At 38.5% G+C, this 23,855-nt stretch overlaps 3 protein-coding genes across 4 annotated transcripts; all 3 read left to right on the top strand.

The window, feature by feature from the left end:
* The first annotated feature begins 1,467 nt into the window (after positions 1-1,467).
* On the top strand, positions 1,468-7,785 carry LOC139454263 (trypsin-1-like). Its single transcript, XM_071235875.1, has 7 exons — positions 1,468-1,719; positions 2,073-2,192; positions 2,860-3,055; positions 4,102-4,220; positions 5,445-5,585; positions 6,116-6,276; positions 6,646-7,785. The coding sequence occupies exons 1-7, from the start codon at positions 1,644-1,646 to the stop codon at positions 6,799-6,801; spliced, it is 969 nt and encodes a 322-aa protein (XP_071091976.1). The 5' UTR covers positions 1,468-1,643; the 3' UTR covers positions 6,802-7,785.
* A 151-nt stretch (positions 7,786-7,936) lies between these two features.
* On the top strand, positions 7,937-12,865 carry LOC139454264 (trypsin-1-like). 2 transcript variants are annotated; one of them, XM_071235877.1, is made up of 7 exons: positions 7,937-8,317; positions 9,105-9,203; positions 9,555-9,756; positions 10,529-10,647; positions 11,570-11,716; positions 12,325-12,477; positions 12,668-12,865. In XM_071235877.1, exons 1-7 carry the CDS (start codon positions 8,248-8,250, stop codon positions 12,829-12,831), a joined length of 954 nt encoding a protein of 317 aa, XP_071091978.1. In that variant the 5' UTR covers positions 7,937-8,247; the 3' UTR covers positions 12,832-12,865. The 2 variants fall into 2 exon arrangements, with proteins under 2 accessions (XP_071091978.1, XP_071091977.1); XM_071235876.1 differs by having other exon boundaries at positions 7,940-8,317; positions 12,325-12,482.
* Positions 12,866-15,243: 2,378 nt separating this feature from the next.
* LOC139448607 (trypsin-1-like) lies at positions 15,244-23,566 on the top strand. The gene is made up of 7 exons (XM_071230175.1): positions 15,244-15,496; positions 17,707-17,829; positions 18,753-18,945; positions 19,445-19,563; positions 20,721-20,867; positions 21,944-22,104; positions 23,190-23,566. Exons 1-7 carry the CDS (start codon positions 15,427-15,429, stop codon positions 23,343-23,345), a joined length of 969 nt encoding a protein of 322 aa, XP_071086276.1. The 5' UTR covers positions 15,244-15,426; the 3' UTR covers positions 23,346-23,566.
* Positions 23,567-23,855: the final 289 nt, after the last annotated feature.

The raw sequence follows: 23,855 nt of genomic DNA, 5'->3' as shown, positions 1-23,855 counted from the left end.
TCAGAGATATGTTTCTTTAGCAGTGATTGCTTATGAATATGGAAATGGGTTTGTCACTTTGATATAAGACATACATGCATCCATGTTTAGGTACTTGTTCAAGCATACAAGAGGTAGTGTGAGACCCTTGAATTATCCTTGGGTCGATTATTTGTATTTGGCACACAAACTGTACATGTATGTCTCCACATTATGCTTCGTTTTGGTGTGGGAATGTTCACATATCATGGAACATCATCCAACTGGATGGTAATCTTCAACCTCATCAACAGGTGGGTTTCTTTGAAATCGAATCCTTTCTTCTGTCCAATTCTGCCTTGAAGTGTTAATAATATATTTATGGACGTTTTCAAATACCTCTCACTCTAATATACTGTCAGGCGATTTCACATATGTATTTATCGTTTCAAATGTGTTGATAAACATGATCAGACAAATTAATCATACAATGAAAGAAATGTTTTGATAAAACTTTGTCAACGCCTCAAAGAAGACCTTGTGGTAATCTAGTTGTTAAAACACTCTCCTTCTTCCTAGCAACATGTTAAACTTTGCAATACATGTAAGAATATTCCCATCAAAACCCCAAAACAATTTCTATAATTATACATTGTTCTCATTTTCAGTGAGGAATCTTACGCCGCTTTCAGCCATCGTCCAGCAAGATTAAGGTATTGGATAAAAGATTGCCAATCATAAATTGTACCTAGGAGTCAGACTGGATCTTTTGTTCCAGCGGCCTAACATTTATTTAAAGCATGTTCTTCAGAACACCTTTTAATGCAGTCGATGATTGTGGTGACTGTTTCTTTTTTACCTTCTTTATGTTACTGTTCATTTTGTAACACACTTATTACGAGTTCTAAGAAATCTTTTGTGGAAACATTTGACTATCAAACCTCATGATATCAACCAAACTTCAAGTAACGACAGAATATTTGAAGACACTCCCTGTTCGTCAATCACCCCAACATATAAATACAACTACTTCGAGCATATTTTTATTAAATGTATCCAACAGAGAATACATATTGACTGACGGCAAACCTTAACTACCCGCAACAAGGAATTTTAATTGTGGATTATCGCCAGTGTCGCTGCATTTAGAAACATGATTTGTTGGAAGGTATTTTCAAGGCTTGTGTTGTCTCTCGTAAGTCCTACCTAAACATGGCTTATGCAAAACTGCATATGTGCATGGGTTTATTGCTATGGAATTTGTCGTCGTTACCCAACGATTGAATAAAGCTTATAAATTACTAAAAATCTGTACACACACTACTATCATATCATTATTCTTTGTAGTTTGCTTCAAACATTCATTAGTTTCAAGATTTAATTGCCAACTTGTTACTTGAGTACATACTTCAAAGCTTTCAGCTTGACAGATCTCTGCTGACGCTCGCTTGTTAATTGCTTTAGGTAAGAACCCGGATTTGAGTGGGTATCAATGAGTCCGTACACATGCGATAGTTTTAGTTTGAGGCTTAGTTTCCTGTGGTGAGATTTTAAGCAGGAAAGGACCTTTGTTCTGTGGCTTGAGTCAGATTTTCTATCAGGAAAAAGCCTTTGTTATGAAGGTTCAGTCATATACAATTCAGAAGAGATAAATATGATCTGATAGTGTAAACTACGGGAACAAAATGACAATGATTTGGAATATAAGAAGAGGTCTGATTTTCCGTGTAACTGTTTTGAGCTTCTTGTGCTGGTGTGGAGGTAAGCCTAAATGTGTTTTGTATTTACAATGAACACAACATGCTTTCATTTTGAGAGAAAAAATCTTTATGTTGAGAATGTTGTTAACATGTTGCTGGGTAGAAATATTTAACCAACATGATGTCATTATGTTCTCCCGACAATTGAGTCTCATTGTTCACTTTTAATTTGACGTTCAAGTAGCCAACATGTACATGCAGATGTCAATGCATTATTTCGTCCTGTCGAGCCCCGGGTTAGATCGTGTGAAGCATAGACCTGAGGACACCAGCAGTAATATTGCCGTGTTATAGCGGGTTTAAACATTATTAATTATTATTTCATCATATGATATTTAATCATTTATATTTCAGCTGCGCAAAGAAGAGCACGTTTCTGTGTGTCTTTACTGAATTGTTTCGACACTTCTCTTCTCTGTCCGGTGCTGTTTGGATACTACAACTGTACTGATTTTAACATTGCGCGAAATACTGGTAACGTATTTATGCATTAAAGCTATACTATTGACATCGGTTAGTTTCCCTTAGTATATGGTGGCTGACGAATTATAAGAGAGTGTTTTTAAATTGTCAATAGTAAGGATACCCGCATTAATTCCATGGCCCATTTTAGGCTAGGGGTCAGAATTTCCATTTATTTGGTGACTTATTTATCTCATGATTTACCCCCCAAAGCATTTTCTTGTATTAATGTCTTAATTCCAAACACGATATCATGTCACTCACCTAATGTGCCTACGTATATTTAATAGTTGACATGAAATTATGCTTTACAAATTCAGTTGATATAATTATCATCAAAAGGTTTACTCAAACCTGTGTTCTCAGTTTGATAATATGTCTAGAGAATTAAATTTAATCGTATTCACATTTACCTGACTAAAGTTTTACCGTGGATATGCTATTTTTTTTATAAAATTCTTATTATTATGATTACCCTTAATAAAGGTATAACTTTACATACATAACTGTTAAAAAATTATAAGTTGGACATGTGAAATGGGAACTTCACTTTTAAATAATAGCATTGTACTGAAACAATATATCAGTTCCATAAATTCGTATCCTTACTTAGTTTTGAATAGCATTCGTCAGCAAATATATTGAAATTGTTTTAAGCCATTTGACTGGTTTTACTTAGAGCCGGCGTGTGGGGTGAGCCGCGTGACTGGAAGGGCGTCTCTGTACGCTATGCCGCGCGTCGTCGGCGGTGTAGACGCAGTGGAGAGAGAGTTCCCATGGACTGTTAACGTGGAAGATGAGGAATCTTTGATCGGCATGTGTGGTGGCTCCATCATCAGAAAAGATGTCATCCTCACGGCCGCCCATTGTGTCAGGTATCTGACACGTGTATTTCTGACCAGTGCACAAATATATATGTACTTTTATTAATTATTAAACTAAAAAGTATTGACTGTAGAGAATGAGGTTGATTTAAGTAAATTAATAGTGCAAATTTTATTTCAAAGATAATGATATCATTAAGTCAATAGAAAACATGCTTTATAAATATTACCCAAATAATTAATACAAGTACATGTGAACATGACATTTATGAATGAGTCAGTTGGGTTTAACGTCGCTTTGAACAGTATTCCAGTTATCACGACGGGTCAGCTTAATGTGGAAAGACAGTCCGAAGTGATGCAGGTCTTTGACGTTAACCATTTTGGTAAAAAACTACCACCATGGGTATCGTGCTGACAGACCTAGAAACATAATCGGGGCGAACCGGGATTCAATCGTAGGTTTCTGGTGTGTCCAAGGGACGTAACTCTGAACAGCGACCTGCGGCGCCTTAGACGACTGTGCTACCAGTGTCCCGCATTAACTGCAAAATATGTGTTATCAATATATGACAACTAGTTGACACTTAGCGTTAATGGGAGACCCACATGTAGTATCTATAAATATATAGGCAATTAAGTGGGTTTGAAAAAGTACATACGCTACTGCTCACCTGGATTTCCTACATGCCTGAGGGTGAGAAACACAATTCAGAAAACTGGTATGAATGATATTCGTGGGATCGAATTCCAGATCCGTGATTGGCTACTCCATGGTCATGGCGGACTTCTGTCATTGATACGTGTCCCATGTATCGTGCCTCTCGCACACCATTTATCTTAGAACTTCTCTGAACATTGAGGCATGTTATCACTAATTGATTGTAATTTACGTAAGTTCATAATATTGTCGGAATTGTTGGAAAGGGTTTTGTCGCTTTTATCCGTGTAAATGACTGCAACATGCATAATCTCGATACCATACATATTAATTCGTATATCTTAGTTCATTTGTATAGTGTACATGTAATTTTTATAACCAAAGCTTATACAAAGGTATCTATTATTAGTATAAAGATAACTATTTGCCACCACAGATCCCTTGTGAGACGCCCAAAATCCTTGAGAATTGGATATGGATCTACAAGACTATCCCAACTCGTCTATGTTCGTGCGAGTCGGATCAGCGTCCATCCTGATTATAATCCAACAAACGGTATGCTATATCATAATGATAACTTCTGGAATCCTTAAAAAATAATGGTTACATTTGTATATTTCTTCTGAAAATTAGCTTAGAGCCAAACAACACACATCTGAGAGTGAATCTTGAAAACCCCCAGTTATATCAAGTAGATATTCCAGTTCTTTCAATCAAGTCTTTGACAATATGAGCAACGATCCATACCTCGGCGACGATTACACATAATCAGTTGTAACAGTTTAGTCAACTCTACTAACATGAACAAGTATGGGGCACTGTCTTTATGTGTTCACGCGACAGTCAGCAGGATGTCAGCTTCATCACGGTCCGGGCATGTGGTTCACAACAAGGGCAAAGGTGACACGTGGTCCGGAGTACAGATCACAGTTTACAAATCAGGTGAAGTTAAGCGATGTTTGTCGCCGAGGGTAGTTGGATGGGTGCTTGAGTTGTTTAGTTCTGGGCCTTCGGTCCTGCCCAACACTGAAACACATGTAGCGCATGTGGTGCCGACGCAGTGACTTTGTTCGAAATATGCCTCTGTTAACCCAGCGGCGAATGGGTACCCGATAGGATGAGAAGGTAACGTGACTGTTAACGATCTAGCACCTCACATGGAGTGTAACTCCCCAGGGAGCTGGACAATTGACGATTTCATTTGAGCATGCTTTAGGGTGTGAATTTGACGCATTATGAATATGCACATTAGTGTTAAAGGTCCACACTTCGGGGGATGATAACACACCATCAACCTGATCACATATTGTAATTATCCGACTATCATTAATCGACTCTTCCGACAAGCGCGGGAACCTATTCTGCCCTTGGTCGTACAGGTAAATACAAAGGAGAGTGCTCATGAAAATGATATACTTTGTTCCTGTTCGTGAAGCGAATTGCTTGGTCCCAATATCTTCACCTACATGATTGGGTCTTATTCTGCTCCTACTCCGTGGATAGCTGCTAATCTTGTCTACGACTGCTTATATTAGCCCGGTAAGATTACATACCCAGAACTCTATTTTTTAACGTAATTGGATCAGGTGGTCAGACCCGGTGACTTGGATGCTGTAGTGTCATTCCATCCGAAGGCGTTGGTGGTTGCTCACAAAATGAATCACCAGTTTGTCCTTCACCAGACTGGATCATGTACAGGCCGCCGTGTAATATCTTGATTACTGCTGACTGCGTAAAATAACATTCACTCATGTCATTGCTGTTCCTTCGATTCTCCAGGTGACAATGACATTGCTGTTGTGGTTCTTCATGAAGCCCTGCCGCTGAATAACAATCTCAGAAGTATATGTCTACCTGAAGCCGGCTCATCCTATGATAGCAACGGCAGATGTATTATCGCTGGATGGGGAATTCTAAATGGTAAACATTTCGTCAAAAGAACATGGTAAACGCTATTAAGAGTGTTAGCAACGGTTATGCAGCCACTTTGCGGCGGGAATCATGTCATAACCAGTATTGTTTTAATATTTAGTTTTGTAGCTGTGGTTCCTTTAAATTCGCATTTCAGTGATAATTGTATTCTCTTCCACTGAAACAGTCTGCCAATATTTCACTAACCGCTGTTATATCGCAATATGTTGTATGCTCTGAATTTGGGCCGCTGGTCTACATTCTTACGAAATAAAAATCATTATATTAACATTTTATTGCAATAAATAACACTCAGCTTTTGATATTCATGCTGATATACTTCAAAGGACAACTTATTATGGAATGTGTATGTTTATGTTTTTGTTATTAAGCTGAAACTGATCCACTGCAACTGAACACTACGGCATATCCAATTAACCACTTGGACATTCGGATGTTCATGTCAAATGTTGTGCAGTCTACAACATATTTACAATCCTGTGTCATCAAATGAGTCATCTCTTCCTCGTTCTTTAAAGAAAACGGTAATAGGTTCCCGGATAGTCTTCAAAAGGCAGCTGTGCCCTTGGTGCCCCGCATCTCATGTCAACGAGCCTACTCCAACAACTCCTACATCCTTGTCTCGGAGAGACAGGTGTGTGCCGGATTTTATGGCACTGGGGGAGTTGATGCCTGCACGGTGCGTGGAAAAGGACTTTTTTATAAAGATAAATTAATGTTTTTGTGTAATACATCATTGGATAGCATGTTTTAAGGGCTTTAATTAGATACCCATCATGTGGGCGTTCCAATCATTATCTGGGCGCATTTTTATACAGACCTTTGAGCTTTGGTCAATTCCATCTAATAATGAAAGCTATGATCGCCTGCTCTATGGTGTGATTTCACGAGCACTTACACATAGACAGCACATACACAACCAAGAAATCAAACGTGTATGGTCATGTTTTTGCGTTTTCTTCAACAAAAGAATGACATTGAGTTTAACTAAGTTGTGATATCGATTCATTTATCAATTGCTTCTGATGTCTTCAATGAATTGTTCCAGGGAGATTCCGGAGGCCCTCTGATATGTCCTGATGGTGACAAGTGGGTTGTATATGGTGTAGTATCCAGAGGAAATGGCTGTGGTCGAGCTCTGTTTCCAGGAGTGTATGCCTACGTGCCACAGTATATTGACTGGATAACGTCCCAGATGAACTGACTACTTCTCTGGGAGGGACACCTGCTTGGCCGATGTCATTATGTGTTAATTTATGCGATAGATTCATACTGAATACATTTGAATATTCACATCAATATTACTGTTATAAGAGACGTACACATTTAGATATAATCGTTTTGAACCTCTTGATAATCTAAAACTCAACACGTTGCGTCCCTTAGTTGCGTCAGAATCCGCAAATCCAAGACAGATTCGTCCTGTTCTTGTTTCTGTATTTGTCCACATTATGACCTTGCTCGAGGTTCCTCACATGATAAAGGCGATAAGATAGCCTTGTGGTTCACTAGTCAAAGCGAAGGGCCTGGTTCGAGTCCCACATGGGTACAATGAGTGACGATCCTTTTTGGAGTCCTCCGTCGTGATATGCAAAAACAGAGTAGCACCCAACTAACGACCTGCGTCATTGCGAATTTCCCTTTGACCAAAGAAAAAATTGTTCAAAGGGGCTCTAAATCAAACTCAATAGTGATCACTGATAACAGAACGTGTTCAAATAGTCTTGAAAAGAAATTTCGTTTATTGTACATATTACACATTTCGAGCTACGCCGATAGTACAAACACTCTAATTCTCTGTCATGGTTTAAATTCGAGGGCGTTACTGTCCCACAGTATTCCCTTTCATCAGCTCACTCAGCATTAAATGTTTGCAAAGCTCTGACGTGAGCATTACCTAAGTGGAGATGTAATATTTGAAATGAATATAATGTAAGGTTTCTATGTTCATCTTACCAAGGTATTTGACATATAAATATTTGTAACAATGTCGTCTATGAAGGTAGTAAATAGACTGTATGCATCTTCAGTTATTCCTCACTTGGATGTACTAGACACACACACGACTTTTTAAAAGATTTTAGTGTGCAGTGTTGGCCCAAGGGTCATCTGTACACACGTTTTTGACAAAAATATATTTACATGACCAGGTTGGACAATGCGACAGAATCTTCCTCGTTCCCATCTTATGACGTTGTCAAATAGAACGCCACGATTTTCAAAACGTCTTCACTGGACAAGGAAGTACATGGAATTGTATGGTTTTGTCGTTATAACTGTGCCTCTGTCAACATCCTTCAAATATAAATCCATATAGTAACCAAACGTTGTCTCTTGTGTCATAATGCCCATAGTATTATGATGCTGACGAACTCTGTTCTGGTATGCGTTGAGCCTAAATGAACAGCCATGACGCATAATCGGGTGTTACTTCTCGGATTTCCCCACGGGTGATAGGCGTGACTAATGAGGTGCTTCTCCACCTACATGTAGCCATCATTACGGATCTGCGGCACTGCCCACATCTTGAAGCAACTATAAGTTGTCATTGCATTTCTAAGGCGGCGGAGAAGAACCAGATAACTTGTGTGATTTGTTTCATCACACGAACAACATTTTTGTTACTCATTTTATCTCAACCACGTTCAAGATGGCATTCGGTCTATATCAAATAACAATGTGCGTCTTGTTGACGCTCGTGTATATTTCTACATTTGCAGGTGAGTTATTAATATACATTATTTAGATTTAAGAATAAATATAATCCTATTTCAATGTACTAATATTGTTTAACTCCTCTGAAGGCAATAGTACAGCTGTATAACGCAGGTCAGCAAATAATCAGATCTGGACAAGGTCAACCAATGGTTGACATCAGGAGCACATGTATATGACACACATTAAGCCTACTTTTGCAGCAGGCATACGATATAATCGGCGACCATATCTATCCGGGATGCCTCTTAACTAGAACTGAAAGTTGTAGTTTACATTCAAATGGCAACACTCCTTCTGATTTGAGTATGAAAACGCATAATTGAAGTGGGAGGAACTGATAATCAAATGTGCATTTGAAACAAAGCATGACCATAGAATTTGTAGTATGATAAAGTAGACAAAACATTTATGGATGAAAACTTATAATACCTCAGTAGTAGGTTTTTGTCTACTTTGTGATGACCATATCGTGTACAATAATTACCTGTATCAGTGTACATTCAATTTGCATTCTTAACTCTCTGGGGAGTATACAATCCATTTGTAACCTAATCCTAAGTGTGGTCAACTTTTCCACAAACATATATAAGGTACTGGAATTTCAATGTATAATGAAAATTGGTTATATGTTTGTTATATCATTATCATCTTCTTACATACGGGTAGTTGTAATAAATGTCTCACTGCTGCATTGGTAAGTGCATGCAGTGTGTACTTGTAAGAAATAGACAAGTGCTTGGCGATACACTAGTTTTCGTTCATCTCTTGAAATATGTTTTATATTTCCAGCCACTGAAGACGTCAGAGCCAGTATGTGTCTTCATTTCCAGAAATGTTCCGAAATTTCTCCCCTCTGCTTTCTGCTGTTGTTTTACTACCGATGCACAGGTATGACTTGAACAATGTTGTTGCCACATATAGCCGTCTTAGTGCATGTATGTCAATGGAACATAGGGGTTGGCCCAGTCGTCTAAGGCGCTGCAATTCGCTGTGCAGAGTTGCGTCCCTTTGGCTCGCCATGAAACCTATGATTGTTGGTTCAAATCCCGGTTCGCCCTGATTATGTTTCTAGGTTTGTCAGCACCATTCCCGTGCTCGTGGATTTAACCAAAGTTGTGAACGTTTTTGACCTGTATCACTTCGGCCTCTCCTCCCACTTTGTGCCGAGATGTAGCTGAAATAGTTTTCACTCACTTCATGACTTTAATTAACATGGTATGTGACTCTTTATATTTCCAGACCCCACTCCTTCCTGTGGATTCAGCTCGGTGACAGGCAATGCATCTCGATACCCTGGGCTCCGGATAGTTGGTGGTACAGAAGCTTTAGACAGGGAGTTTCCCTGGTCAGTTCACCTTTACAAACAAGGACGCAGAAAATATGAGTGCGGGGCGTCCATTATCAGCAAGAACTCTATACTGACGGCAGCACACTGTGTCAGGTACGGCAGCTAATGTCAGAGAGTAAGTGAGTGGTTTGGGTATACCCCGCTTTGAAAAGTATTCTATATCTACTAGCGTGAATGGATGGAAGTCGGGAAGTTTATCCCTAATGAAGAAGAATGAGTTGGGTTTAACGTCGCTTTAACATCGACACCCCCCCCCCCCCAACCCCCCCACCCCCCACCCCCCTTTCATCGAATATTGTCTCGTTTAACAGAACTCTCAAAAAGAAATAAACGTTGACGTCAATTAACTAATAAATAAAGAAGATATGAGGCTAAAGACAGCATGACATATTAAGTTCATGTGAATGTGAGGATGCTTGGCGTAGCCTACTGGTTAAAGTGTTCGCTCGTCACACAGTAGGCCCTGTTTCGAATCCCAGAAAAGGTACGAGCGATATTGCTGGAATATTGCTAAAAGCGAAATAAAAGTCATGCTCACACATAATACACTAATCATTGTATCAAAATACATGATTTATGGAGAATTTATTTTTATTAAACCGCCTCCATTTAACCAACTCAAAGAAGAGTTCACACAACATTACTATACGACCAAATACACTGCATCAATTTATGCTAGTAAGAAATTCTTTAACACATTGTGATCAAATTGTCACTCATTGTTTATTTGATTACTGTTTAGTTTTGTGTAGTTAGTATAAATATCACTGTTTATTGTGCTTAGTTATAGAATCATGATATAGTCATTTGTGATATTCAACACAAAATAAATAAATATGAAAAACGTTATTTTCTTCTTTTACAGTGATGTAATACAACGTCCAGGGGCTTTAAGCGTAGGCTACGGTTCCACAAACAAATCATCTCTCACATATGTGGAAGCCAAGGAAATTGCAGTGCATCCAGCTTATAACGCCTCAAATTGTGAGTGTGTAAAGATAGACTGGTGAACGTGCACGTTCAGACAAAACATTTCCCAACCATTTGGTTCATGTATTCCACCGTCCGTATAAAATGCTACGTGTTACAAAAAATGATCTCAAGGGACCTTTTTTTCGTTTAACGTGCAAGTTATGTGTGCACAACAAGAAGTTATGTGTACACAACAAGAAGTTATGTGTACACAACAAGAGGTTATGTGTACACAACAACAAGTTATGTGTACACAACAACAAGTTATGTGTACACAACAACAAGTTATGTGTACACAACAACACTACACAAAATGTGCATACAATAGAAACGGATCGTCGACAAGAAGACAAGACAATCGTAACTGACACTGACACACGGCAACATACAAAATACACAATTTGGAAAGTATTTTTTTTTTATTTCTTTCCATCTTCCAAGCAGTACTTTTCACAACACAATTCGTAAACCAGGAAATTAGTAACAAATAATTACTCTGATTGGCTCAACATTTTTTAAAGCATTTACTAACATGAAAACCAATAGTTAGGCACATTTATACAAAAAAGATTCAAAGATTATTCCTTCTCATTCTGCGACCAAATTTCAACGTTCAAAGGTTATAATTCTGAAAAAACAACCTACCACTAGAGCACATATGTATGTTCTGATACTGTATTTGCCAATATTAGAGTTATGTATAATTCCCATCTTATCTTACATATGTAGTGTGTGTGATGTACGACCGATACATATAAGGGTTTGTGTTGCGCAAAGAACACCAAAGAGTGAATGTAGTCACATGTAGACATACACCGTGGCAACAACATTCATCAAGTCACACCAGTGCATAGCAGAAAGTAGAGATGAGAAATTTCGGAACATTTCTGGACATGACAAAGAACCAATGAAGTCATACTGTTGGTGTTTTTAGATGACAATGACGTTGCTGTTGTGACCGTGAGTGAGCCTCTCCCGTTGAACGCCAGCACCAACCTAAGAAGTATATGTCTCCCTGATGCAGATGCTACATATGAAGCTGGGACACAGTGTATAGTCACAGGGTGGGGATTCACTGAAGGTAATCGCACTTAACATGTTGTTATCATGACAACACTAGATGTTCGTACGTAGTGAAAGGTTTTTCTTTATACTCCAACGTTTACGATCATTAACTTAAAACGCTTATTAATTCTGTCAGCATGGTCTCAAAATATAGTACCTCACGTGTGTGTTTTTCAAAATTAAACAAATACAACCCTTCGTAGTCTGATTTTTGGTTTCCTTCATTGTTATGGACATACTGGTACTCTGGGGATATATGCTACTTGTAATAAGTTAAAGAACACCCAGAATTGGAAGGCTGTGTTTCACAATACCCACCATCCATAACAGATTAACGAGAAAATTTCGAAGGTTCTTTATCTTCTATTGCATAGTAGTATCGATTGTGGCAGTTGTTTTAATAGTTGAATCATGTGATACAATTCTAGACCCAGGACAAAATAGGAATAGGTGGTTGTAATAAAACGACTTGGGTACAACTAAAAACTGGGAGTGCAAATCACCCAAGTGTTGTCCACTTTCGTTGAAGTCGTCTTTTGAGTGGTATGTTATAACATCGTCAGCATTTTCTAAGGTCTTCATTACGATCAGTTTAGGTATTTAGAGCCCATCTTTAATTCACAGAACAAGGACCCCCTCTCGCTGATGCTCTTCAGAAAGTATCTGTTCCTCTGATACCACTAAATATTTGTCGAGACGCCTATTCAGAGGAACCCGTACTCCTGTCAGAGAGACAAATTTGTGCCGGATACTACACCGTTGGAGGAAAGGATGCATGTAATGTAAATATAATTCAAACTTTGGTTGATCAAAAACAGATAAAAGTATATTTTATTTATCAATTAGAAACTATACACTAGTATAAGAAATTAGTTTTAAGATGAGCCAATTTAAGCGACGTAAGTTTAAGGATATTTAGACAATTCTAGCAATGTTGTTTTATTTTGAATCTTCATATGTTATATAGGGAGACTCTGGTGGACCCCTGTTCTGCGCCGATGGCGACAGATGGGTGCAATACGGAATAGTTTCGGCCGGCAAGGGGTGTGCTCTTGCGCTGTACCCTGGAATATACTCATATGTCCCTCAGCATATAGAGTGGATCAACTCACATATAGTCTTATAGAATAATACGAGGACATTTGCTTTGGTCAATAAATATGTTGTCACCTTTCTCATAAAATAACGTCGGTTTTGTTTTTCATGGATTACACATAATCACTACAGAGTGAGTGAGTGAGTGAGTGAGTGAGTGAGTGAGTGAGTGTGTGGGTGAGTGAGTGAGTGAGTGAGTGAGTGAGTGAGTGAGTGAGTGAGTGATAAGGGAACAAGAAAATATTTTGCCAATATCGATTCCGAATAACATACCTCATACCTTATACCTTATTATACCTAACATCGCTTGAATATATAATAATTAACGTTCAGAAAAAGGTTAAGAGGTACAAATTATTAGTTGGAAGTCGACAATGATGACACACAAGTACAGGCCTTTTGGATGTGATAACTAATTGAGATTACACAAATTAAACTAGTTCCACCACCAACATCCAAGAGAGGACACTTGGGGTTCTTTGAACAATAGGCAGGCCAAGCTTATTTGATTCCCAGCTCTCTAAAATACGTGTTGTGTCTTATCTTCATATAAATCCTAATTAACCGATCTAGCTTGGAAATGGCAATCAGACCGTGGAGTTTCTTCTTTTATGCAAACGATGTAGCGTCGTTTTCAAAAGTATTTTTAATTTATTCACGGTGCTGTATAATGTGGAAGGAAAGACCAACTAACACATTTTGTACACCACGAACCAAGGATTATAATCTATAATACCAACATAGCAGCACCAACACCCACAACTACACCGACACCGACACCGACACCGACACCGACACCCACACCCACACCCACACCCACACCCGCACCCGCACCCGCACCCGCACCCGCACCAACACCAACACCAACACCCGCACCCGCACCCGCACCCGCACCCGCACCCGCACCCGCAACCGCACCCACACCCGACACCCGCTCCCACACCCGCACCCGCACCCGCACCCGCACCCGCACCCGCACCCGCTCCCACACCCACACCAACACCAACAAACAAACAATACCAACAACCACAGCCGTATTATGAACCACTCCATTGCAAGGCGATGCGATGCGGTGTAATGTACCACTGCACCTGCTTCACCCCTTCCTGTATTTGGTTGGCGTACATTCGTCTTCAATCTGGGCTGCTCATAAAACATGGATGCTTCCCCTGTAGTTCTGCCTTTGTCCAAGCTAGTTTAAACATTTGATCAAGGTAGACATGTACCGTTACGGTAGTTTGCAATTATGTATAAGTTTTTAATCGCGTTGAAACCTTCAACGCGAGACAGAATAGGGGTCAAAAGACAGCTGTGTATACATGTTCATTACAGACGAATTAAAAACCTGTTTTACAAACAAAACTCTTTCAAATGTTTGAAGGAAACGATTTATAAATACAAAACTTACGAAAAGCATTTGCTAAAATACGAATTGGGTAAATCGTCCACATTTACCCATGAACCGCCATGTCAATCAACTTGAAAAGCATGTTCAATGACATATTACATGTTATATTTTCCTTGAGGTATTCGTGATGTATGTTGAGCCAATAATATTCATGAGGCTTAAAATGTAGAGATCATTTGAATGAGCACCTGTGTGTGTTTATTTGCTGAAATTGCCAATCACTAATAAATTAAATTTAATGATATATTTAAGAAATTAATAAGTACAATTAATGATACGTTGTACACACAAACGTATGTGGACCCGGAAAGTGACAGCATAGAGGAATCCATAGCAATAAAGAATGTATGCCACCCTGTGGTTGTTAAGGTATATAGAATGCCACCTGTCAACCTGTTTTGTTTCTTTAAGAAAGATTAAAACCTTAAGAATTATAAACTATCCGTATTAGAGACAGGTAAGTGAACTTCATTCAACCGTCTACAGGGATATAGTTTGGAGCCAAAAAGTGTGACTATTGTTATTGATATCCATGTCATACACTTTTCACTGATGATCAAATAGTTTAAGTAAGCTCACAAACATACAAACATACAAATATTGTATGAGAGTACAAATCTCATCCCCAGGATGAAAAAATGTTTTTCAAAGTATTATATAATGACAGACCTGTCAATTTAGGTCTCACCCCAAATACTGATACAGAACAAGAACACTCAACTGGAGCACTGCCGTCTAATTGTAAGGAGGGTGTGCCGCTGTGGACTTCTCTGTCAACACTTCAATAGAGATCCGTACATATCCTTCACTACTGCAAGAATAAACTCACAAAAGAGCCATCTCACTGTACCTAAATCGCAATGTATTGTATAGAACCATTTTATATTGAACACAATTATAATTGATACACTAGCTTGTTACCAGATCTGTTTAAGATAACAATCAACATCTGTCAATCAGGTGTGGGTTTTTATTCTGATTGGAAATGACACATCAAAGAAACGTGCCATCGTTGATTCTTAAACGTCATCTCAGTATTAAAGGCGCTGGATAAGACCATCACATGGGCCGGTACATCCGTATTCCGCTGACGTTCTCTATAATTAGATCTTTTCCGAGATCTTAAACACATAAAGAGATTTTGTTGTGAAGAGTGTCTCATCATTTGGTGTAGAGACAGGTGTTTTTACATCGTGAAACATCTTTCATCAAACTAAATCAAGATGGCAGCTGGCGTGCGACAAGGACAGCTACTCCTTTTGTTGGTATTAGTATGTTTTTCTACACAAATAGGTGAGTATGCTTTAAGTTTTTTATACACATGTCTATATAATTATGTAAAAGGTCTCTATAAGGTCCATCACCTCTGTTTCACGTATACATGAATTCCAAGTTATTTTTTCTAATTCCTAAGGTCATTGACATTACATCACCTTTTGACACTGGCGATGTTTGGTGCAGTTAATATTACCAGTAGCCAATAGTAACTTGGATTATGGATATGGCGTATGCCACTTTTGTTTGGTAATTGTTTGATGTTGATTTGTAACATTTTTCATACACTGACACTCAATGGTTTGTAGAGATAATCATCGTCGGATACAAATATTCGGATATTTAACAACTTCTGTGAGTGTATGCGTACTTGTTACCTGACGTGATACGTATTCCTAGAATATGTACTGTATTAATGAAGTGAGTTATAGGTATATATAAAGGCACGTGTGATAGCTATAATAGCATTAGTATTGAATCTTTGTGGGAGTTTTCAACGCTTTAAATGAAACAACGCGTAATAGTCTAAATATCGTTGCGAAGCCGAAATTGACTCATCTAAAAGTAATTCCTGTACTAGTATATCATTTCTAACTGGGAAAATAAATTAAATCGACAGTGTGTATTTGATCAACCAAAGGTACATTACCATCGATTAACGATGATATTACAATTGCATTGTAGTTACATTAAGTAGCATTGGACAGTAACATTCTAAAAAAGAAAGAACGGTGACATATGCATTCGGTTGTATGTTCACAAATATTTGAATGATATGATTCAACATGGTTTGAGTCAGCCGACGTTTGCAATACTCCTACATATCCAAAATGTTACAGCTAGCGCATAATTAGTCTCGAAATCTGCCGAAATATTCCATGGGGCGGATAAGGCAAAATAGGGATGAAAATTATATGAATGGATGACTGAAAAATAGTGAATACAACATGTATTCGCAAAAAGGGGGAACGGGTTCTGCTCTACCGGTAACACCCACCGCTCAAGTCAGTGCCAGGGAGTAGACTTCACGTGAAGGTGATATATGGGCTAGCACCGCCCATCATGTTGACAAACTACGTTTCATAGTTAGTAAATTGTGGCTTGCAAATACACACTGCCATGGGCCCTGCTTATGTAAGGCTCAAAAATAAGAAATTCATAATTACTTTTGCAACTGTCATTCTACTGACCCCTGTATTAATAATACAATAATGTATTTCTGCGAACATGAACTTCTGAAAATGTTTGTACAAACTGCTTGTATGCAATAATATACATAATGGTCTGTAAAGTGTGCTTTTCGATCTTACATCACCATTCACATCGAAACATTCCCCGGAAACGTTTATTAGACTATGGCGTGTAAAAAAACAAATATGCTACTTTGTCCTGGCTGCTACTTGTGTATTTTGAAGAAATTCATCATTACTTCTCTAACTATTATTCTATTGATCTTCGGTATTATTAATGTAATACTGTATGACTGCGAACATTATTGCTGAACCTCTGAAAAAGATTGCAATAACTGCAATATAGCAGCATGCTCGGAAACGCCAAAAACAGGCCGATCGAAATGCATTATGGGCCTGTGGCCTTACAGTACTGGTCAAATTAGAATCAATATATAGTTACATTAGATGATATGCTATTGCTACAGTACTTCACGGATGTTAAGGTCTACCATCTGAAATAAATGAAGACATTCTTTTATCTATCCATATTGTCATTCAAATTCTGGTAGGTTTTACTTAATCAATACTATAAACACTCACATGTAATGCATAATTATACATGTATGTATATTGTGTATATTGTGTAGTAAATCGGTGCGATCGGGTAGCCTGGTGGTGAAAGCGTTCGCTCGTTACGCCGAAGACCCGGGTTCGATTCCCGACATGGGTGCAATGTGTGAAGCCCATTTCTGGTGTCCCCCGCCGTGATATTGCTGGAATATTGCTAAAAACCACATTCACTCACTCATTCACTCATTCCCTCCACCTTAAAATCACTACAAATGAGCATTACATGATGTATTCGTGTACAGATTCGCAACCTGGCAACCGTCCTGACGAACAAATGCTTTAACCACTAGGATAACCCATACTGTGATAATGTCTTCGTTGCTAAACACATAGTGCATGTACAATTGCAGTGGAAGTGATTTATTGAAACGACATGCATTTTGTGTGCATTCGATGTCGTATTTTCGAAATTTTTCTTATTTCCAGCTGCCCAGGAACAACAAGCTCTTATGTGCAGTCAGTTCCAGAGATGCTTTACCATGTCCCCCGTATGCGTCTTCCTGTTCTATTATTACAAGTGTACAGAGGATCTCATCAGACGTAAAAATGGTAACATTGGATCAAATTATCTTTACGACATAGTTAAGCAAGTCCATCAAATGTTGTATTATGTAATAAAAGACTATTCATATTTTGCTATTCAAATCTGTTTCACGTTTGAATAAAAAAAAATGAATCTTCTTCACAGCCATCTAGTTACCTGCACCTTTGAACAATCGTACTCCAACGCAAAAATGTCCCATTGTGCAAGCGATCTGTTGTGCAATAACAACAATCATACAGGTCTACATCTTTGATAAGAAATGTTTAATAGGTATGAGCTTTATGCAGGAGCATCAGACACTGTCAGTTGTTTCCAGAAAAAAAGACATCTGCTGTGTATCGGATGGAACTTATGTGATTTTATTGTTTATTCTCATAATATAAGTGTATACTCACATTATATCTGTACATTTACGACAGGGAGCGCCAAAATGTGTGTTTAATGATGTGTATAAGTAGACGGTAATAGCATAAAAATTTAAAGAAGATGTAAACATCAAATTGATTCATGCTTTTAAACTCACACAAGTGACTTCATATCCTTGTTTTATTAAGCATCCATCACAGACTGTTACTGCTCTACGATGTCAGTCTGTACATATTTAATTTGGACTCAACAAACAAGTCACTGAAATCAACGAGATACCATAACACACCAGCAGCACGAACGAAGCCCTATCTTCATTTGATCGGCTGTAACAAGGGGTAAAGTGGAATCAGTCTGACCCACGTTCCCGGCATTTTATGTACACTATCAATAATACAAGCACTATGTGTACTGTCCGTCAAAAACATTTTCGTATGATACCGATTGATACTTTCTCGTGATTCCCAAAACATAGATTCATTTACACAACGGGACATGTGATCATGCAGAGATGTTTATATATTTATTTTAGTGTTTTTTATTAACTTATTTATTTTTCTAGATCCTCCTTGTGGCGAAAGTTCAAAGACAGGCAGCGCGTCTCGCTATGCTATGCCCCGAATTGTTGGAGGCATTGATGCCGAAGAGAGGGAGTTCCCCTGGACAGTCTATCTGGAAGAAACGGTCACCTTAAGATTGTGCGCCGGTTCCATAATTGATAGACGTCACGTTGTGACTGCCGCGCATTGTGTGAGGTATGTTGAGATCGTTATTTACGTGACTGAATCGTAATGTGTTTACGTGATGATCGTTATTATTGTTACTGCATCTCATTGTGTGGGGTATGTGATGGTCGTTATCATTGTTACTACATCTCATTGTGCGGGGCACGTGATGATCGTTATTATTGTTATTCCGTCTCATTGTGTGGGGTACGTGATGATAGTTATTATTGTTACTGCATCTCATTGTGTGGGATACGTGATGATCGTATTTTTTGTTACTGCATCTCATTGTGTGGGGCACGCGATGATCGTTATTATTGTTATTGCATCTCATTGTGTGGGGTACGTGATGATCGCTATTATTTTATTAAAAACCCAGCTTAAGTTTCGGTTTATAAAGAACGGGCACTTTTCTCACATGACTCCCTTTACAGTTAAGCCAATTACCTTTCAGTATCGTCATTCATTACAACTGGAAAGAGAATCACTTGTTGGAATTAATTGTTCTCTCTCTCTTTATGTATTTTAGATCCCTTGCAGACAACCCTCAAAGGCTGACTGTAGGTTATGGTTCCATCAAAAGAACTAGCCTCGTTAACATAACTGCCGAGAGAATCGACACACACCCACTATACAACATAACGAACAGTAAGTCTGACTTCACATTTGCGAAAAAGTCATTTTTTGGTATATATTATTTATTAATGTATTAGTATTAGAATACGATCCTGTCGTTTATTAATCACTCAAATATACTTATTCATTTGTTTTGTGGCACGAAAAGCCAGTCGTTTGAAGAGCCACATATTTCGTGGTAGAAACCTATAATCGTGGGTTCGAATCCAGGTTTGTCCGATTAAGTCTGTAGGTTTGTCAGCACCATACACATGTTCATGGGTTTCACCATAGTGATAAAACCGTCGGGCTTTCCTGCTTCATTAACGTGACACGCCGTGATATAACGGGAATCCTGGTTATACAGCATGATATACATGTGCACAGCCGTAGTAATGGACGTTTAAGAACATTTATACAACAAAGCATGGAGTACTTTATGATACACCTAAGTGTGAAAGATTGAGATTTCTAAAGTTTAGTAAAGTGATATATTCACAGCAGTGACAGACTAGTCATTTGTTCACTGCAGTGAACTGCAGCCGGGCTTCGGAACAATTAAACTTCTGTGTTGACAGTGAAACTGTTTTACAGTTCTTCTTATGTGTTATTTGTTTGAAACTCTGCCTAGTTGAACAGCTATATGCTTTAAATGCATCGCTGAGAGATCTTCAACTTGGTTTCGTTCGACGCCATGTAAATTATTATGTTAGATTCAATACCTCGAACAGAAAATGAGTGTTCATTAATTCAGAAGGTGCGAAACAAAATCTCCAAAGTACGTAAATTTTAAAAACTTGATTCAAGTATTTTGTGGCGTTTTTTAATATTTTTGATTATTTTAACATAGCAATATTGTTTGCTTGCGGGAAGCAATGTGTGAAAAGGTCAATGTGTATAGTAGGGGGAATTTAGATTTTGCGTTCTACTTGTTTTGGTTAATTTGTTTATAGAAACACTGTCAACAACAAATGAAGTATATAATAAATACGAGATTTCATGTGTTTAGTGAAATATGATTTATCTCTCATCTCGAGAAGTGGAAAAGGAGTTATTACCACTCCAGGATACATCAACTCGTCAATATATCTCCTTTTTTACGTCACTCGATAAGCGATACATCATATTTCACAAGAAATATCCCCTGTTTATTATTTGTTGATACAGATATACCTTTGCTATGTTTTCAGAGGACAATGATATCGCCATTGTGAGGCTCAGTAAGGATCTCCCTCTGAATGCCTCTACAAATTTAAGAAGTGTGTGTCTACCTGAGCCGAGCACTTCCTACTCAACAGGCTCTGGTTGCCTCATCACAGGATGGGGGACTCAGCTAGGTACGTCAGGCAATGTACACACCTCTTAATCTTCCTGGGCCACTCAGTTGATATGGGACAATTCATTTTCGTAGAGCATTGGAGTTTCCATGTGCCTTCTAAAACTCTGCCTTGATGCCAAGCTTGATATGCCAATGGCTGAAATATCTGTTTGAAATTTTGGAAATATAGCAGTCAACTCCAGAGAATAATCAGTCTTGATTATCTATCGACACAGATTCCATTGGACGCAAAAGGCAAACCAGCGGTGAAAAGTATAGGAAAGGATGACTGAAACTCAATGATGACACCAGGTGTGCGCGAAAAGGGTAAGCATGTCCTGCCCTACTGGTAGTACCCGCCACTCGCACAATTTTCATGTAAGAAAATCTAGTGAGCCGATAGCGCATTTACTGAAATTGTTAAAACTATAAACGATATGTTAAGTTTGAATTATGTCTTTTGTCTAGAAGTGCAGCGATTCTGCTGCTTATAAGAAAACAGAAACGCCCATAGATCATTGCAAAAACATTGACTTAACATATCTACCAATATTCTAATATTTAGGATTTTGATTTGTTTGGCCGTTCAATTACTATCAACTTATTGCACAAATAATCTAAATTTATATCTCATATGCTGGTGGCAATGCCTTTTTCAGTATTCTTCTAAAATATGATTACAATAATTTGGCGAATGAATAGTTAATAAATTGTTAATAAGTCGAACACGAACCCAGATATGAAATTCGGCCAATGGTCCATCCGTCGTACCTTGAAGGTGTTGATGATTGTTCATAATATCAATCACTGCATTGCCTCATGTAGAACCGTTTGTATACAGGTTGTCGTCAATTGCAGGGGTATTGCCGAGGGTTTAGGCAACAAACAATAAATACTTACTTTCTTAATCAAATTGTGTGAATGGCGGGTGGTGCCAGTAGAGGGGGGACATGCTTACCCTTTTCGCAAACATCAGTGGTCATCAATGATTATCAGTGATCCATTCATATAATTGTCATCACTATTTTACCTTTTACGCCCTATGGAATCTGTTTCTATTAACATATTGGTCATATTAGACGTTATATGTTCCAGATGGCGGTTTCACATTTCCTGATATTCTACAGAAGGCATACGTACCTTTGGTTCCCCTTGACCTATGTCAAAGGTCATATGCAGACAACGACTACATTCTAGTGTCCAACAGGCAGTTGTGCGCTGGGTACTACAGAGACGGGGGAGTAGACGCTTGCAAGGTCAGTTGTGAATAAGGGAGTGAATTGGATTTGAGCCCATTTGAGCAGTATTTCAATGGTATCAAGGGATGATACTTTAAAGTCGGAGGAATACTCATAGTGAGGTTGTTGTCAGGCCACCTGCATGGGTAACAATAGATCAAGCATCACATGCATGTACTTGGCGAATATGGTTAAGATCCATGACAACGGATCCTGAAACGCCTAAATGACAACTCTGGACCACGACTTGCATGCCCTTGGAATCTGACATACCCGTAACAATCATGATTTTCGACATGACGAAAGAATTTTGTATGACTACATATGTGGAGAATTAGTTTGAGTAACATTTGGCAGATTAATTTACTTGTATCCGGCGTTCTACTCACACGACAGTTTGGTTGTCATGGGAGCACATTATTGTATGCATTGTGTGACTAAATCATCCCCATTCAATTGACTACCCCCGTAGGGGCCTCGACACAGAATGTGTCCCCGGCACCCCACTGCTGGTAGTAAGAGGCGACTAAACAGAGGACTCCGTGGGAGTTCAGTGTAAAATTTGTCTCCGGCTCCCAGTTGTTGGTCATAAGAGACGACTAAATTAGGTAACCAAAGCCGTGCCCAATACACCAATTCAACCCTTGCTTCACCTATACAGGTGGTAGGGTGGGCCCGGTCCTACCAATTGGCTGGTCATGTCAAGCCCTGTCCAACAAACCGGATTTGCACAAGTTTGATTTTTGTTTTGGCCAACTGTTGTTTAAGATAAATTTTTAAAAAGTATACTTTCAAGTACGTTATTCACCTATTCACTTCCTTTCTTACGCCCAGGAAGCGGTGGTTCATTGGTTCATCTGATGAAAAAAATAATCCTTCTGTTCTTCTGCTTGAGTTTTTCATCCAAGTATCCTTGGTATGCAAGTTGGAGATCCACATGTTAATAGCATCACCTGTATAACACTGTGATGGGTGGGGAGCTCGGATGATGAAACATTATACACACCCACATGCTGAACATACGATAAGCTAGCACACACCCGTAAAATATCAAAACTTCATGTTTATCTCTTATCTCTTATTACATGCAATTTTCTTTTCAGGGAGACTCTGGTGGACCCCTTTTTTGCCCGGAAGGAGATAAATGGGTTTTGTACGGCGTGGTATCAGTGGCAGAAGGGTGTGCTAAACCAGGCTTTCCAGGAGTGTATGCCTTCGTACCTCAGCATGTCGAGTGGATAAACTCAATTAGGGTTTAATGATACATATAGATGTTAACGTGTGACCGACAGAGAATATCTGTCTTCTTGAATAAACTGAGAGTTGATGTTCATGAAATAAAATGTTCGTGAAACAAGTTTATTTTCTTCTGAAGTCTTAGGATCTCTAACGTTTTTTTTGTATAATCTTCATGTTAAAAAAGGTCTTGTTCTTTGAATGTCCACATATACTTTTCTCTGTATTACCTGAGTAAATCACATTGAAGCAATTCTCTGTTTTATAGTCTTAATGATGGATAAATCCAAATGCTGTAGGTTTACCTGAGATACAAGGAATTGTCACTGAAATGTTATTTTGACAGCATAACTCGCTTCATGTCATGGTGTGCAGTGTATACACTGGAATTATATACCATCCTCAAATCAAATCACTGATAGGCATAGATACATGTAATTAATATACTGCTGATCATGAATATGGGCTCTGTTCACTCTGAAAATACTGACGGAATAGGTATTATTACTTGAATACGTAATAGATGGAAACCA

Source organism: Haliotis cracherodii, unplaced genomic scaffold (assembly GCF_022045235.1).
Source record: "Haliotis cracherodii isolate W230 unplaced genomic scaffold, xgHalCrac1.p SCAF_10, whole genome shotgun sequence".
NCBI lineage: Eukaryota > Metazoa > Mollusca > Gastropoda > Lepetellida > Haliotidae > Haliotis > Haliotis cracherodii.
Note: the sequence above shows the minus strand (reverse complement) of the source record. Positions and strands in the feature narration are given on the sequence as shown.